The sequence below is a fragment of the Rhea americana genome, unplaced genomic scaffold (genome assembly GCF_003343005.1).
Source record: "Rhea americana isolate MKP2758 unplaced genomic scaffold, rheAme1 scaffold_12, whole genome shotgun sequence".
Taxonomy (NCBI): Eukaryota; Metazoa; Chordata; class Aves; order Rheiformes; family Rheidae; genus Rhea; species Rhea americana.
Genome location: NW_028185261.1, coordinates 7,223,253 through 7,239,162, shown reverse-complemented (window position 1 = coordinate 7,239,162; position 15,910 = coordinate 7,223,253). Strand labels below are relative to the sequence as shown.

At 38.4% G+C, this 15,910-nt stretch overlaps 1 protein-coding gene across 1 annotated transcript in view; it reads left to right on the top strand.

Moving 5' to 3' along the window:
- The window catches only part of RAPGEF4 (Rap guanine nucleotide exchange factor 4), a 193,067-nt gene that overhangs the window by 110,802 nt on the left and 66,355 nt on the right, over positions 1 to 15,910 (top strand). The window contains exons 6-7 of the mRNA XM_085322841.1: positions 804 to 876; positions 1,956 to 2,017. Coding sequence (XP_085178967.1) covers positions 804 to 876; positions 1,956 to 2,017 — 135 coding nt within the window. The remainder of the gene's footprint in view (positions 1 to 803; positions 877 to 1,955; positions 2,018 to 15,910) is intronic.

The window sequence follows — 15,910 nt, the reverse complement described above, 5'->3', positions numbered from 1 at the left end:
ATTTTTTATGTTCTCTGAGTTTCTTAACACTTCTAGACCAAGATTGATATAAGCTTTGAACCTCATTGATCATGTGGGCGTTTACTGAAGAAAGAAATCAGTTACTGACCACAGTTACAATTATGTAGTTTACACTGGTACAAAGGACGTTGTTTCTACAGTTACAAAGCTTTTGATAATGAAGTTGGTGTGTATGTGTACATAAAACACTATTGGGTATGTGTGTGAYATAACTTTGCAGTTTTGAAAACAGACTTTTGCTTTTGTGTATTGGAATTAAACATTTAGTGTTTTAGCCCTAAGCCCTATATATTTTAAATCTTCGGAAAAGCTGGTAGTATGTGGTTGCCATGAATTCTTAATTAGCAGCCTTGCCTCTGTTCCTAAAAAGTAGGAATAGTCTGCTAGCTGTAGCTAATAGAACTAGCCTCAAGTAGCTAGCAAGCTTGAGTTTGTTTGAATAGYATAATTTCAAAAAAGTTTTAGACAGACTTTATGGGAAATCACACAGCTAAGTAYGATACTGATTTATTAGAACCCACACAGTCATGCCTTTTGGAGAGGTCAAATAGGAAACTGCATGGGGTTGTGCTAAAACTTTTGGTAAAATAAAGGCAGTATGCTCCAATCAAGAAAATAGGGCTTGTAGCGTTAAGAGTGAAAACATGTCTGATGGGCTCTATCATAGGTTGCTTGTGTGCATGTGAAGAACAAGGCAGCAGATACAGATGTAAATACCACATCATCTAGTGAATGGCTTATACATCTTGTACCTGACTGMATTTGCCATCACTGTCTTTCAGAAATATCGGCAGTATATGTCTGGACTTCTCACTCCTCCATATGGTGTTATGGAAACGAGTTCCAACAATGACAGTAAGTATGAGAAAACAGAAATCAGATCTTAGGAAAAAGGAAAAGAAAGAAGATGACAAATGTCCTCTGTTTTGGGGTACTGGAATTTTTGATGTTGAATTCAAGCCAATATTAGGACCCGATTAAGATTGCAATAGTAGGAAATAATTYGGAACTTGCCTAACCGCATACCAAACTGTACACAGCTGTATACTGAGCTGTACGCAGATCCACCTGTGAGCTAGACCTGTTGACTAAAATGTATTGTATCTTGTCATATAACTTTTTACTGGAACTCGATGTTACCTGAATTCCATGGAATGCAGCCATGAGCCCTGTGAGTGGAATACAGCAAACTGGGCAATTTTCTTAGATAGGGTGGGCTACAAAACTTACCTGCGATCCTGGGTTAATGCTTGGGCAGCGAGCCTGCACTAATCATGCTGCTCTCTGATTTTAGTTATATAGCTGAGTTAGTTTGGGTACATCTCCGCTTCATGTGACCCCGTGTGGTAAAAGTATAGACATACTTATCGTAATTTGAATCCAAGGGAGGCCTTTGGTAGTTCATCACTTCTGTAAATCAAGCTATGTTTATTTCATTGTCAGAGGATAACTTTGATGTCGGCTGGGAGGAAGTCTCACCATCTGCAAATTTGGTCCAATACGTTGTGTGTTCAGTATGTTCTATTTGTGAAAGAATAACACAGCGTAGCATAGCTGGTTAGGGTAAATTCAATCCTGCCTTTGACTGCCAAGGGTTAAAACACAGCTAATGTTAAATGAAGAAAATATAACTAACTCAACTCCTATATTCAAACTTCAAATACTAAATAGTGCAAAAGTACTGTGTTTAATGAGCTATGGTTATATCAGTTAATCYAGTTAGCTCTTTTGTCTTTTTTGTGTTCATAAGAGGAAAATTTTGCCTGAATAAGTAAGATCAAATAACTTTTTACTGTTAAAAAACATAGATTACTGCATATGKTATCAAAATACTAAAATGGTCTAATTTCTTATTCCATTGGTAATAATTGGTAATATCCTTTGGTAGTTAGAGAACATACAGTGTGTATGTACTTTCTATATTCTTTTTTCAGGGATGCCAGACAAGGAGAATATGTCAAGTGCTCTTTGCCAAGTTTCTAAAAACTGTAATAAGGTAAATCACATCGAGTTTTGTCATTGTTTTTTTTTTGGGGGGGGGGCAGTTGTGGTGAAAAATGCAGAAGTACAGTGTTAAGTTGAGAAGAGCCTAGTGAAAATGCAAAGCATATAGTTGATATATATGAGTAAAATATACAAATTATAATCTAGCTTTAGACATGGTATCATAAAACTGAAGAAATCAAATGGTTTAGGATGTACATATTGCAAAACGTCCTGCTGCTGGAGTTTGTGTTACAGTCTGGTTGTTGTATCTCTGTAAGAAAGGTGCTAAGAACAAGGAGAAAAAGCATTCCTGTGACAAGAACAGAGTATAGTCAGTATATCATAAAGTATATCATAAAATTTTTAATTTAATCTTATTTTAAGGCTTAACTGAGTCTTAATTGATGCACAGGCAATCTTAACTGATGCTGGCACAGGGTAAATTTTCTACTGTATTGAGAGTACAGCTTTATGTCCTAATTCCCCTTTGTGAAATATTTCTGTGCCTTCAGCCTTACTAAATTAGGACCTATATGAAATAACTCATGAATAATGCTATGCTGGGTTTAAAATAATCATAATAGTGGGAAGAAGTAGTATAAGACATTGTTGTGAATAATCGTCCCTGTAAGGTTTCTTTTGGCTGGAGCGAGCGAGTTACATTTATATGCAGTTGCTTGGATGCTTTCTTTGTGGATATAGGAGTTTAACTGCATGCACTTGTGTGATGTCTTTAAAAGGTTAAAGGATTTTTTTTGTTGTTAAATAGAAATCATGCCTTGACAGCAGATAAAAACAATGAATACTTTAGCCTGTTTCCTTAATGCTAAAATAACTACTTCCGCCTCTCCCGGTCTGTCTGTCCGGCTTCCTCAAGGGTACTGACCTTTCTTAATTGTCACATTTAGCCTTTATTAAATGTACAGTTGTAATGGTATGCAGTTCCTTTTTCTAGAGTCTTATTTACTAACGCTATACCACTTCCTGACACAGCCTTTCCTGTATGAAAATAAATATTTTTCATGCACTAAGTAATAATTCTTAGATACTTAGATAGCATCTTCTATTCTGTAAGCATTTTACCAACGTTTATGAGTATTTAGCTCAGAACTTTTCCAAAACATGGGAATTTTGATTCTAGGCTTGGAGTTAAGCTCCATGATCAGGAGTCTTACTTGAGAGCACATAACAACTCACTGCAAGAAGAGGGCATAGGATCCAAACCAAAGGATACGTCTTTCTGTTCTGAGGCAGGTGGAGGGGTTTCTGTTAGCAAGCTGAAAACAACCCTGCCTTTCCTGGAAGAAAAGGACTCCCTTCAGTAATGGTCAGTGATCCTCAGGCAGCTATCACCGGTATAATGAGATCCTTTTTTCCGTGACCCACAGGACTGATTCTTGTGTGGAGCTGCTGTGTGAATGGGTTGACTGGCATGAACTTGTCTTCTAGGACATGGAGATAATACATGGCTTTTGCTGTCCCTCAGTGCATACAGATGGCTTCTTGCCAGTCAAATGGCTTACTGTTCAGCTGCTCATGACTGGAGAAAATCTGAGCCCTAGTAATGCAGGGATCCTGCTAGTAGACAGTGTAAAGCATCCGCCAAAGTGCATCTGCCACTGGGCATTCTCCTCTGGGATACACACTGACAGGTCCACAATATTACAGAAACTGAGCAAAGCTTTGTGATTAATACAGCTGCCAATAGCTGGTCTTTTCTAGCACAGCAGGACTCTTCACACGCAAGGTGATGTTCACCTGTGTAAGAGACAGAACGTGGCTGGGGCAGCCTCAAAGCAGTCAGTGACTTTCATGGGGCTGAGGTCCTTCAAGAACCATAATAACTTCCTTTCCAAGACACACATACGAAACAGTCCTCCCACACTCTGCACATTTATCTGGAGAAAAACTCGGAGAGCAAATATGTGACAGGTGCTTGTCACCTTGTTTAATCCTGGAAGGAGCTCAGAAAGTCCTATGAGAAATGTGGCTGAGGAAACTCCATAGCACAGAAATGCTTCATGAATCCTAGTTCTTTGTTTTTTCAATATGGCCATATTTCTGTTTAATTATGTTAAGTGCAACAAGGATGTGACTACTCAAGTATTTTGTTTACTGCATACCATTTTTGTTCTGAATTTTAAACYGGACAATTGTTATTGTGCTTATGCACAATGTATTTCTTCATGTCCTCCTGTCAGTTTTGAATGATCAGGGAGACGTGTGATTGCAGAGCCAAATTTCCATAAATGTTGCCAGCTATTCAGARTACAAAGTAACAGGTTACTAGAAAACAGCCCTGTGTTTGTGTATTTTAGTGATATATGTTTGCCAAAATGGCTATTGGATCAGTGCAGGAACGTTCACCCAGCAAAAGGGGAGTGTTTGCAGGACAACTTTAAATTCCTGTATGTATTTATATCACCAGAATCATGCCTGYTGGACTGGCAGTGAGGCCAGCTCAGAAAGGCCTGCAGGCTACTCTGTAATGGCCAGGAAAAGCGAGGGAGGAACTTCCTGAAATTCAGAGAAAGCTTCTCAAAATCGTTTATGTGGCAAGGAAGCATTATGCTCTCAGACAGAAAGAGATAATGTGATTTCTTCAGTAGTTTTGATTATTGTGCAGTTTTCTGGGGAAGTCTTTAAACATTTATTAGGACACCCAATAAATTTGGTTCAGATGAAGTCTAATATATTCTATTTTTTAAATACAAAATGCATGATTTTCTTTTTTAGTTAGCGCTGAGTCTTTTACAAGCACTGTAATAGATAATTTTCCATATTTGCTAATTATTTGAATTTCATCTTCATAGCTTAATTTTTCCTCTTGTCATGTCTATTCTTTTTTGATGAKTAACTTAAGCTTTTTATGCCATTATTGCCTTTAAGCAATGTATGCCTTGAAATTTTCTCGCCATATGGGGATGTTTGGTTTTCCTAGTTCATTAAAATCCATTAAAATTTTCTATTTGGAGAAGGCAGCAAAGAGATTTTCTTCTACCAAATAAGAATTCATTTGCATTTAGTGTTACATAATTGCACATCATTTAATGCAATATAACAGTTAAATTGAGCATAAAATACAGTGACAAAGTATGTTGCTGTCCTCAGTTATATTTTGGGGAATGGAAACAAAATCAATTTTAAGCTGTCTTGCATAAGGAAAAATAACACAGCTTCTCTCTTTCTAACTAGTCAGTTTAATATCTCCGCACTAGCCTCTCTAGGTCTAGCTTTTGAAAATTCTTGAGAGATGGATCTGGCTATAACTGGTTCTGCTAGGTGAATATAACCCTAAAGCCAAAATGACAAAATCAATAATAATTTYAAATACATTTTTGCAAAAGATACTGAAGAGTACTTTTAGAGCACAGGGGAGGTCGGGTTCCAGTGTGCAGACAGAATAGAGGGCAGTTATGTTTCCATATATTACCAACAGAGCTGGCAGCAGGGTTGCTTGGTGCATCCCAGTACATGGCCCTATTTTTACAATTTTGCCAGTTTTTCACTGTTTAGGCTGAATTTGCCATGCTGAGAGGGATGCTTTTGGCTGATTTTTAAATTGAAATAAATCAAACCTTTCTGACATTGAGTATATGGGAGAATATACAGYGCGTATTAAGTAACTTTTCACAGTGACATTCCAGCAATCTTGAGCTTTGGACCAGGAGCTGGACATTTGAGGCCTTTTCTGACAGTAAGGAGTGCCATTTGCGACCCCTTACAAAAATAAACCATATTATAAAGCCTTGAATAATCTTGGTTGAAGTTGGCTAACTGGAGGCTTATTACAGTTTAATTGCTAGTTCATGCAAGGATGCTGTGTGCGTTGTGCATGCTGAATTCCCACACTGTACTTTCTTGGTCCAGGGCTGCATGTGCAGCACCATGTCAATACTTACCAGTTTTGTTTTTATTGCAATCACTCCTTCTAGTTGCTAAAGCAACATTTTGGTTATCACAGAGCCAGACACTGAAATAGAAAAGCATAGTTGTCTCCCCTGTGCTTTGACCCCTCTACTGTTGCCCTGGTAGGACATGGGTAAAGAATTAGCCCAGTCTTTTCAGACGRCATGAGATAGAAGATGATTTTAAAGAGGAGAAGAGGGCATTGCAGAACGGGGTTGGAATGGCATGTTGGTTGAAAAGGTTGAAATGGATGTGAGTAAGAAGAGARGGCAGACCCGTCGAGGGCATGAGTGTCCGCTCTCCTTGGAGCTTGGTGCTGAACACTTTCTGCTGCTGTCAGCAAGTATCTATGAAATTCTTTTGCAAATGGAAGATTCTTTTCCTAATAGAGCATAGGAATGATTCACAGAAAGAACAGAAATCTGAGCTCAGTACCAACTATTCTATTTGTTCATTGAAAACATACATTCTGAAAGACAAAAAGTGTTTTTTCATCTCTTTTGTACTGAGGAAACTATACTGAACGTAGAAGACAAGTAGATTAAGTTTTGCAAATCAGATTTTTCTTTTCAGAATTCTCTACCTCTTTATGTTTTCTTTCTATTATCTTTCCTATTTTGTCTTTAGATCTCTTTTGTAATAAAGAGCTACAGGAGCTCCCTCTAGTGCACCAAGTAATATTGCAAAGATACGTAAGGATAAGGTCTGCAAAGCTTACTCGTTAAAATGTTCCCTKTATATTTTTCATGTAATGAGTTCAAATCCACTAGACTGGAAACTTATCAGAAGTGATTTATTTGAAGATTTATTTTTATAGTAAAATTTCGTCAGGATGGGCTCAAATACTTCTCTGAAAGTCACCTTTTTGTTTCTTTCCTTCCTAGACTGATTTGGTGTGATAAAATGTAGATCACTATTCTTTACTGAATTTTCAGTGAGACTTAGGTGCCTTGCTGATTTTGATGCACTTAAATAATTGGAATAACATGATTGTGAAAACATGATTTGCTATTTTATCAACTCTATTTAATCAACATATATCTAAAGCATCTTTTAGTTGACTGAAAATGACATAATCTTAGTGTTAATCCTCAAAATATTGCCATTTTCAATGTTACCATGCAAATTAATATTCACTTATTTCAATTTCTAAGCACTTAACTATAGCTCTTGGCACTTAAAAGTATACTGGTTGTAAAGATGACATTACAATTTAGTAGATACAGCCTTGAAAACTCCACACAAGACACCAGTAATAATCGTGTTCATCCACCATGTTAGCTACTCTAGCAATAAACACAATAATTTCACTTCTGATTTCCTTATATTTCAATTTACTATTCCCAAATGCACTAGGAGAAAGCATATCTTTTAACTTATTCAGTAGATTGTCAAAAGTGGAATTGATAGACCATTAGCAGACCATGCTGTGGGMAATGTTTCACATGCTCATGAGTTTCAGAGCCTGCAGAAAAGAAAAATAAAAGACATAGGTAGCAGGAAAGCAAATAGTGTTCTGGCAAGATTATAGTTGCGATGACAAGGTGTTTGGAAGAAGCAACTTCTCCACATTCACATGAAAATTGTGTTTTAACAGGATTGATTTTCTCTATGGATGGCTTGTATGTCCATCTGCTGATCTGTGTGCGTTAATTCTTAACCACTCTTGGGTTCTGTGTCAAATTCTATTGTCTCCTATACAATGTTAGTATGGGGTTAAAAAAATCCATTTCATTTTCTCTTTTAGAGTGACTACATAAAAGCATTGTATGAAAATATTTGTAGGTAATGTCTTCATGCAGTCCTAACTCTACCAATTGCTTTTAGGGGCTGCTCTAATATTTTGGCACCAATTTCACATATATGAAAGTAATTTGCTTAGAGGTCTGCTCAAGTTCTTCGTTTTGCTCTGAGTGGAAGTGCTCAGGGTTCTGTCGTTATCACAGCCTGTAACRATTTGGCTAGTGTAGACACTGTGCATATAGTCCTTGGCAATGAGTCACTTGGTGACGGCATATGGCAGCAGAGATAACAAAGACAGGAGTGTAAGATGAGTAGGAGTCTGTGACAAATACATTTTTCATATGTTAGTAATAAACTTCATCGTGAAAAATGTGCAGGCCTTTATATGTCACCAGAGCTCTTTAATGTAAACAAAACTGTTAGAAAGGCAGGTTTACATAAGTAGGTTTTACATAAGCTAAATCTTTGGAGAACCACCAAGAACAGTTTTGGGACATGACTATCTCCAGTTCCAGCCATATGCAGATGATACACAGCTGTACACTTCCCTTCCAAATACCAGTGTGAATAGAAATKCCTCCAAGAACAAGCCTGCAACATCTCGTCTTCTGTTATCCAATTCAGYTACCTGGTAATCTATGAAATACCTGTAAACCATGACTTCACTGTCTAYCCTGAATTCTGGAGACCCTAATGGCAACCTCTCTTGGAAACAGTTTCTTCTGCTGTAGCTGATCACATAATTGAGCTCCAATCTGACTTACACAGAACTAGCCAGAGTAGGCAGGGGGTAAAAACCTACAGATGCAATTAGTGAGTCTCATTTGATCTATTACTATTTGGGAATAAATATCATTTTGGAGGGGAAAACCAAAMCAAASCAAAAAAACAGAATCCCTGGTCTGGATGGCTGTGTATATACTAGTGTGCATGTCAGAATAACTACTCTTCCTACTCTTCCCATTCTTGATCTAGTTCAAGGATTCCTAGTCCTGAAGCTCTTTCATGAATTTGGAAGAAAAAAGGACAGACTTAARGATAAATGGAGCTGTTTGCAATGATAGGGAAACTGGTAAGAAGTAGAGGCATGGTTTCTCTGGGTAGATAAACTTCCCTARTTAAACTTTTTGCAGAAAAGGGCAGAATCTTACGACCTACAGATGCTAAAGAAATACTGKTTTTTAAAATACTGTCCTCATTTTCTAACAGCAATAACAACACTGGACAAGGATTATAGACATCTAGGTTTTTGGTATTTTGGTTTTAAAGCCGTAAGCAAGTTGCCATATTTATCTCTGGAGAAGATCAATAATGGAAGARTAGTGGATAATACCCAATAGCACAGCTGGGTTGAAGTGTCAGTGCCTGAAAACAGTCTCCCCTTCCAGTCACAGCTGTGAAACATTCCTGGAGCAACCACTGACCATTGCTCAATAATGTAAAATTTATCTTGGAAAAGTATGTCTGTATCTATAACCTTCTTTAAGTACTTTAAGATCTTTCTGAGGCAAACTACCTGCAAGGATCAAATCAGAGTACGTGTGGGTTTTATCATGAAGGAGGAGTGAAAAGACGAAGGATGAGGGGTAAGAGAGAAGGACCTTCTCTACTACCAGCAAAATGGYCCTTATACTGCAGTAAATGCTAGAACTAAACTGTATGAATTTTTAGCTAGCATTTTATTTCTGAATTTTAATACATCGGTTCTGAACAGGATTTATCTGGACCAAGAGTCTCTTCAAGCAGCTTTATCAGTCTTTTGCTCCCCACTTCTGCTTTTTCTTTTTTCAAGTCAGCCTTTATTGCAGTTTATGTGCAGTTTTATGTGTGCCTGTGTTTATGTATGTTAATTTAGAGCCCTGCAGTTCTCATTTGCACTGAGTGTTGTGCATACAAAGAATGGGAGGAAGCTCTGACCCGAAGAGCTTCTAGTCACACAAAAGATGTGGTGACTGTCRGACAGAAGGATGATGGTTGCCTCACGACCTTGTAAGGCACAGGATTCATGTGTGTTCATTCTGTACTTATCACAATGAGGTGCTAATTTCAATTGATATTTCTAACAAAAGCTTTTACTGATCCATCCTGGATATGATAATCCTAGAGAACTGGGAGTGGGAAGAAGTTAAGAAATCAATAATGAAAAGCTAAGTGATATATATGTGTGTGTGTGTATTTGTTAATCTTGCCCTTTGAAGGAGATCTAACTCACACTGCTTCCATTTTTCAGAGTAGCAATGCTGAGTAAGAGCAWGGGATAACATGGGAAGGCAGTGTGACTGAAGAGACATTTTCCCTTTCTGTCTCCTCTTGATTAGGTGAATGACTATAGTCATCATTGTTTAAATAAATAAAATGAATAAAGGACGAGTAACAGAAATTCTTAGCTCACACTGAAATTTCTAAAACACTGAATATTATGAAGGAGCTGTGGGGAGTTCTTTCAGTACTGATATAAAATCACTTTTATATCCAGGATATAAAGTGTGGGAAGGGGCAGCATACTGTGTTACCTGCCAGTGCTGGCAAGGGGTGTCTGATGAGATACACTGTGGAGCCGTATTTGAGGAGTTGTGCTCCGTGGCTGTGTGTTCTGTGTGATTCTGTCCCAACCTATAAAACATGCACATATGCTCCATTTATCTTTTTCAGTTGAAAGGCAGGAAGAGTGAGTAATTATACCGAGAAGAAAAGATAGTCCTTTTCAAGGTTCATATCTTCAGACAAGTCAAGTGTATACAAGTAACACATTTGGCATTTATATTTGAAACCATAAATGATTTTTTTTTTGAATATTGTAATTATTTTCTCAAGTTTGGCAGAAAAAATTGAATCTGGGATCTGAAATCAGATTCCTTATAGGCACTCATATTGTCTGTCATGGAGCATTTTGAATGCCTGTCCTACCACGCATGCTGGAAATTGGTGTTCTGCAAAGTCAAATGTAATTCTGAGTCTATAAAAAATAATCAATGCATCTTACATGATCACCCTGCAGAATCTTTTTTATCTGGATACAAATGACAAAAATTTAAGAGTTTAACAGCAGGGTTAACAGTGATTTTATTCTTATTTTTGTGTAACCTAGTCAAGAACCAGGAGCCCCTTGTGCTAGGCTATCTGCAAAAAGCACTCTGCTAAAAGCAGTGCTCTCTTTGTGGCGCTCACGTAGAACCATTCTGGGTTTGAATTCTTGACGGTAAAGTGTCAGGTACCTAAGAGAGCTGAAAATGTAATTGAACTGTTGTTTCCAGTGATGGTTTGGAGCAAGTACTGTTCAGGTATTTAAAGATTTATGGTTTATGACTTTTCATTATTTATTCTTTTTGTAAATTTCCTTCTGGAAGAAAGCTTGGCACAGGACTGTGAAGGTGTTTGATCTCAGTGTGCTTTATCATCAGTGATGCAGCTGTCTTAAAATTAAAGATAGCAGTTAGTGAGGAAATGCATATATACATAGSTGAGTTGGCTAGTAGAGAACTGAAAGGAATGCATAATTCAGGTTCCAAAATAAAAATGAAAAAAAAAGTCAGGCTTCTGATACCAGTTATTACACTGCTTCTAATTAGGGTTACTCTACAACGCTTGTTTTTATCTTAAGGAAAAGAAATTATATAAACAATTTGTACAACAACCTTACATATGAACTGGATGGAGAGACATTAAATGGAAAGAATTACGGTTTAGCCACTGTAAACCTCCCGGTATTGCTTTGTGCTCTAAAGTTGCTCACAATTTGATGCATGAGTCTGAGGGGACTTCTTTCTACCATATGCTCTCTCTCTCCTCCGTCCTGCTAACRCTGCAGCTTGGCTTGTGGTGAGAGAGCAGAACTGTCAGAAAGAGATTCAGTCTTTTCCTGAGCTTAATTTTCTGCTATTTTAGCTGAAAATCAGCTTCCTGACCAGGGCCAGAGCAAGCAAGGGGGCAGAGGCTGGATGTGGTGGTGAAGGAGGGGATTTCCTCTAGCCCCTTCAGCTGGAGGGAAAGCAGAACAACTGGCAGGGCGCCTTTGGGTCAGACCACTGTGCAGCCCCGTGGCAAATCGCTGCTAAATCGCAAATGAATCTGGGTGATCTCCATCTCCTATGTCTAAATAGTGATTTGTATGATGGTATTCCGGTTACCGCTCTAACACGGGTGCAGATTAGGTAGCCTTTTGTTCCTCTCTCTTCCCACCTCTTGGGTTGTTTTAACTGTGTTCAGAGCCGGTCTGGATTAGGGATTTTCAATGGATTCTGGCGGCTATTCCATGTGAGTCTGGGAGAGGTATCTCAGAAAAGCCTGTTGTCGCTAGCTACGCAAGACTCCTCCTGCTGCGTGGTAGAACTGGGCACTCGCAGGTGGAAGCAGACTGAACCCCCAGCCCCAGAGACCTTTTTTTTCTTTTTTTTTTTTTTGTCTTTGGTTGAGTTCCTAGTCTCATGAACGTCTGCATTAGTGAATATCAGGAAAACCTATGTTGACAAAACTGTAGAAGTAAGGCTGCTGGCATTCCTTTTACTGTACGTTTATAGCCACTGCTCCACAGCAGTGCTTGGCCTGTCACCGTAAGAGGATGACATCTGTGTAGTGCAGGTACACGAGCCCAAACTGGGGGAAGGAGGCGGGAGAGGCAAAGCAGGACATTGCTTTGCCGGAGCTCCTGTATGCCACTCCATCTGCTCAATTTCTTCAGTGTTATGGTGTTCTTGACTGTCTTTTGTTTGACTTTTCTGCTATGAAATGTAAGATCTCTGAGTAGAAAATACGGATTGCTGCCTGGAAAGTGTTGTGTGACCTTGAGCAGTATAGATACATGGCAATCTGCAATAATATGAGGCTTTATTGTACCAGAAATTTATCCGAGGGGCATGCACCTCCCTGCATGATAGTGCAGGAATTACGGTATTTTTAGACAAACAAGTTAGCTGTGAATACTGTATGTATGCTCAGTATTTCCAGTCAAGCTGGTTTGGATTACAATAATTAAACTTCTTTGGAGCAGCAAACGTTAACTGTTTATCTTCACAGTAYGTTTTTAAAAGTGCTTAACCTAATACAGCACATACAGTGCACAAAGAGTCAACTAAACCCAAGAAGGTTCTGAGATTATGTTTAAAAAGGAGGGGAGTAGTTGAGAGATGGCAGGGATAGAACTTCAGCTGGATGGAACAATAGTTTTAGCAGTGATGTGAAAATTAACACCAACATTAAGGAGAAACAGGAGGACAATATATTGTAAAATGCCTACAGTAGGTCCCCTTCCCATTCCACAAGGACAAGATTGGTTCTGTGGTATCCCTAAAAGCCAGACATCACAGAATTTACACAGCTTGGGCTACACACTGAGAGAGGTTAAAAAAAAAAAAAAAAGAAGGTCATTTCTTTCTGAACTTGCATATGTTGGGTGGTGTAATCCCCCCCCCCCCAATCTTGGATTAATTATTGAAGTGTTCAGTGTTCGTTAGGGAGCCAAATTTTCTCAGTTACAGTTGAGATCCATTTTACAATAGGAACATCTCAGTATATGTTTAGAAATGCCTTTCCCTCACAGGCTACCAGAGAMGATGAGCTGAAATTTGTAGCAAAAAGAACAAAGGTGAACAGGCCTGGTTTAAATGGTGGCAAGTTAGGCAGCTGCCAGCTCTGTAGCAAGTCAGGAGAAGAGAAGAAGCAATTTTGCAAATGTGAGATATTTATTATTTTTAAATAATAATGATATGTTCAAATTGGCAGGAATTGACAGGAAAGTTCTTTTGCTGTCTTCTACTGTTCACAAGGGTGCGTGTTAACTCAATGTTTGTAGTTTACTTATTGACAATTCCCATGGAATTGTGGAATTAATGTGAAAAATGAAGCATTTTAATCCATATGCAGGTCTAATAATCTCATTTCAAATGCCTTTGCAAGCTTTTGATCAATACAATTACTGCCAGTGAAGTATCAGAACAACACTGAATTAATTGATGGTACTGCAGTTAATGAGTTTCATTTCATGCTGGTTAAACTTGAGAGATCACAACTAGATTTTACTCAAAGAGCAAAGTTCCCCCCTACCCTTCATAGCCAGTGTTTGCCCCACAAATGTTGTTTGACGTTGAGCAGGTTGTGATACACCCTCACTGCTAAAAGAGATTATGGCATTGACGAGTTTCCTCAGAAGACACGTTGATGGTCTCTTGTGACCAGTCTGTCCTGGTCTTGTCGTTCGGACTGGTCACAAGGCTAATTCAAGGCTAGCAAAGCTGTAACAGTGCTACTGGCTTCAGAGCTGTCTTACACCAGACTCGATCCCCCTAGAATGAAGGTGCTACCCTGAAGAGATTRCAATCCAGTTACAAAACAGAAGCAACCTGTTCACTGTGAAAGACATGGATAAGAAAAGATAGCTAACAGATTCAGCACACTAGCACTCTGCACTTTGACAAGCTTTTTGTAGATATCACGTAAAAAAATGAAGTTTTAAGGAAGATAAGAAGGTTCTTTTGTGGATACTTGCCAAGAGCAGAATGCTTGTCTCTTTCGGTGATGCACAAGTATGTAAATTAAGCAGAAGTGCTTGGATGATTTTTGTGTTTATAACAGAGGATTTTAAGCTGTTGAAGCAAAGTTATACCTGGCTGAAAGAAGAATATTTGTGCTTTTTTAAAATGAGTTCTTGCCTAGCCATCAGTGTAGAATTTCTTTCTTTTGTTTACTTTCATGTATTACAGCATCAACCATTAATCTGTATTAGGAAATACATTCTATATAGATGGAAGACATCTATGTAGATAATTAAAAATCATCTAATCTACTTGTATGAAGTGGGATAAGAGAAGGTGTTGCCTTAGGTTAGATTATTCTTTCTCAGGTTCATTTTTGGCCAGAATTTATTTCTGAAGAGGATGACGGGAGGAAGAGTGAGCACACAGGGCAGCTGGAATATGAGGCAGGTATGCTACGCTCCTTGAGAGTTTACTCCTTCGTTTCATCTGTGTTCACAGTGCACAGTGCACTGTCCTGAACTTGGAGAAAAAGGAGCCTGGAATCACCAAAAGAGATATAGAAGAGATTTAAATTAACTTCTCTTCTCTGCTTGCCAGAGGCTTTACCTTGTTGCTGACTTCCCCAGGGGATTCAGGAGGCAACCTTCTACTGCCACAAGCTCTGTCTTGCTTCATTGACGTTTCCTTTCTTTGTTAAAAATGGTTATAAAATGTTCAGGACGAAATTGTAGACCCCACTAGACTTCCAGGATTTCATTTGTAACATTGAACAGTGTTTCTGGTTGCTAGTTCTCATCATTTGCCAATGACGTGAATAGATAGCTGTTGTCTCCATTTTACAGATGCTGAAACACACAGAAGTAGAATGACTAGCAAGGGTCAGGCAACAAATTTAGTGGCAGCCCTCAGGAGACGGTGGTACTCCTGCCTCATTTGGATGAGGTTTTGACTACACTACAGTGAACAGGAGTTTTACCATTGATTTTAATGGAGTCCCAGTTTCACTGCCTGATTGTCACTTCTCCAGTTTTCATCATCTTAATGGTTGACATGAAACCATGTTACCTAAGGTTTCACCACATATTGCTCAAAACAATTCTGGTGTCTGGGTGTAATCAAAATGTGGGAGAGCCCATCCAGTCCCATTTGTCTTAGAGGCAAGCCTCTTGGCAAGTTTAAGAGATGAGATATTTGTGTGCAGAGGTTAGGAATGTGTCTGAAAACCAGCAAAATAAATCCTTCAGAAGCTCATTAAAAATGAGCTTCATTTCAGTTTGCCTTTTGAATGTTTGTTATGTATCTAAATGTTTGAGAGGCAGATCTTAAGAACCAGTAACCTTGCAGCCTGATGTTTTTATTCTAATTTCTATTTTCAGCATTATACTTTGCTTCTCAAGATGTAACCAATTTCAAGTAGAATGCAATGTTAACAAAACAGTAGATACTAAAGAAATAGTAATTCTTGTGACGGATAATAGAAAAGGTTTCTTTATTAGGTTAAAAAAAATGCAGCAGCAGAGAAACCAGTAATGTTGCTGGATTGAGATTGCTTATGATAGCCACAGTCACACCTCTATCAGAATATCAGAAATACTTACAGCAGAGTTAGCATTTTGTGACATTTTATTCAGTGCATGCGGTGTAGTTATAGCAGCTGTTTCATTGTAGCAAGGAAGTAGAAAAAATGACAGGAAAATAAGACATCATTAGCCATGTTCCAGGGTTTTTTGTGCACTGGTCATAGTCTGTTTCAGTATTCTTTTTCCCTGTGACATTCACAG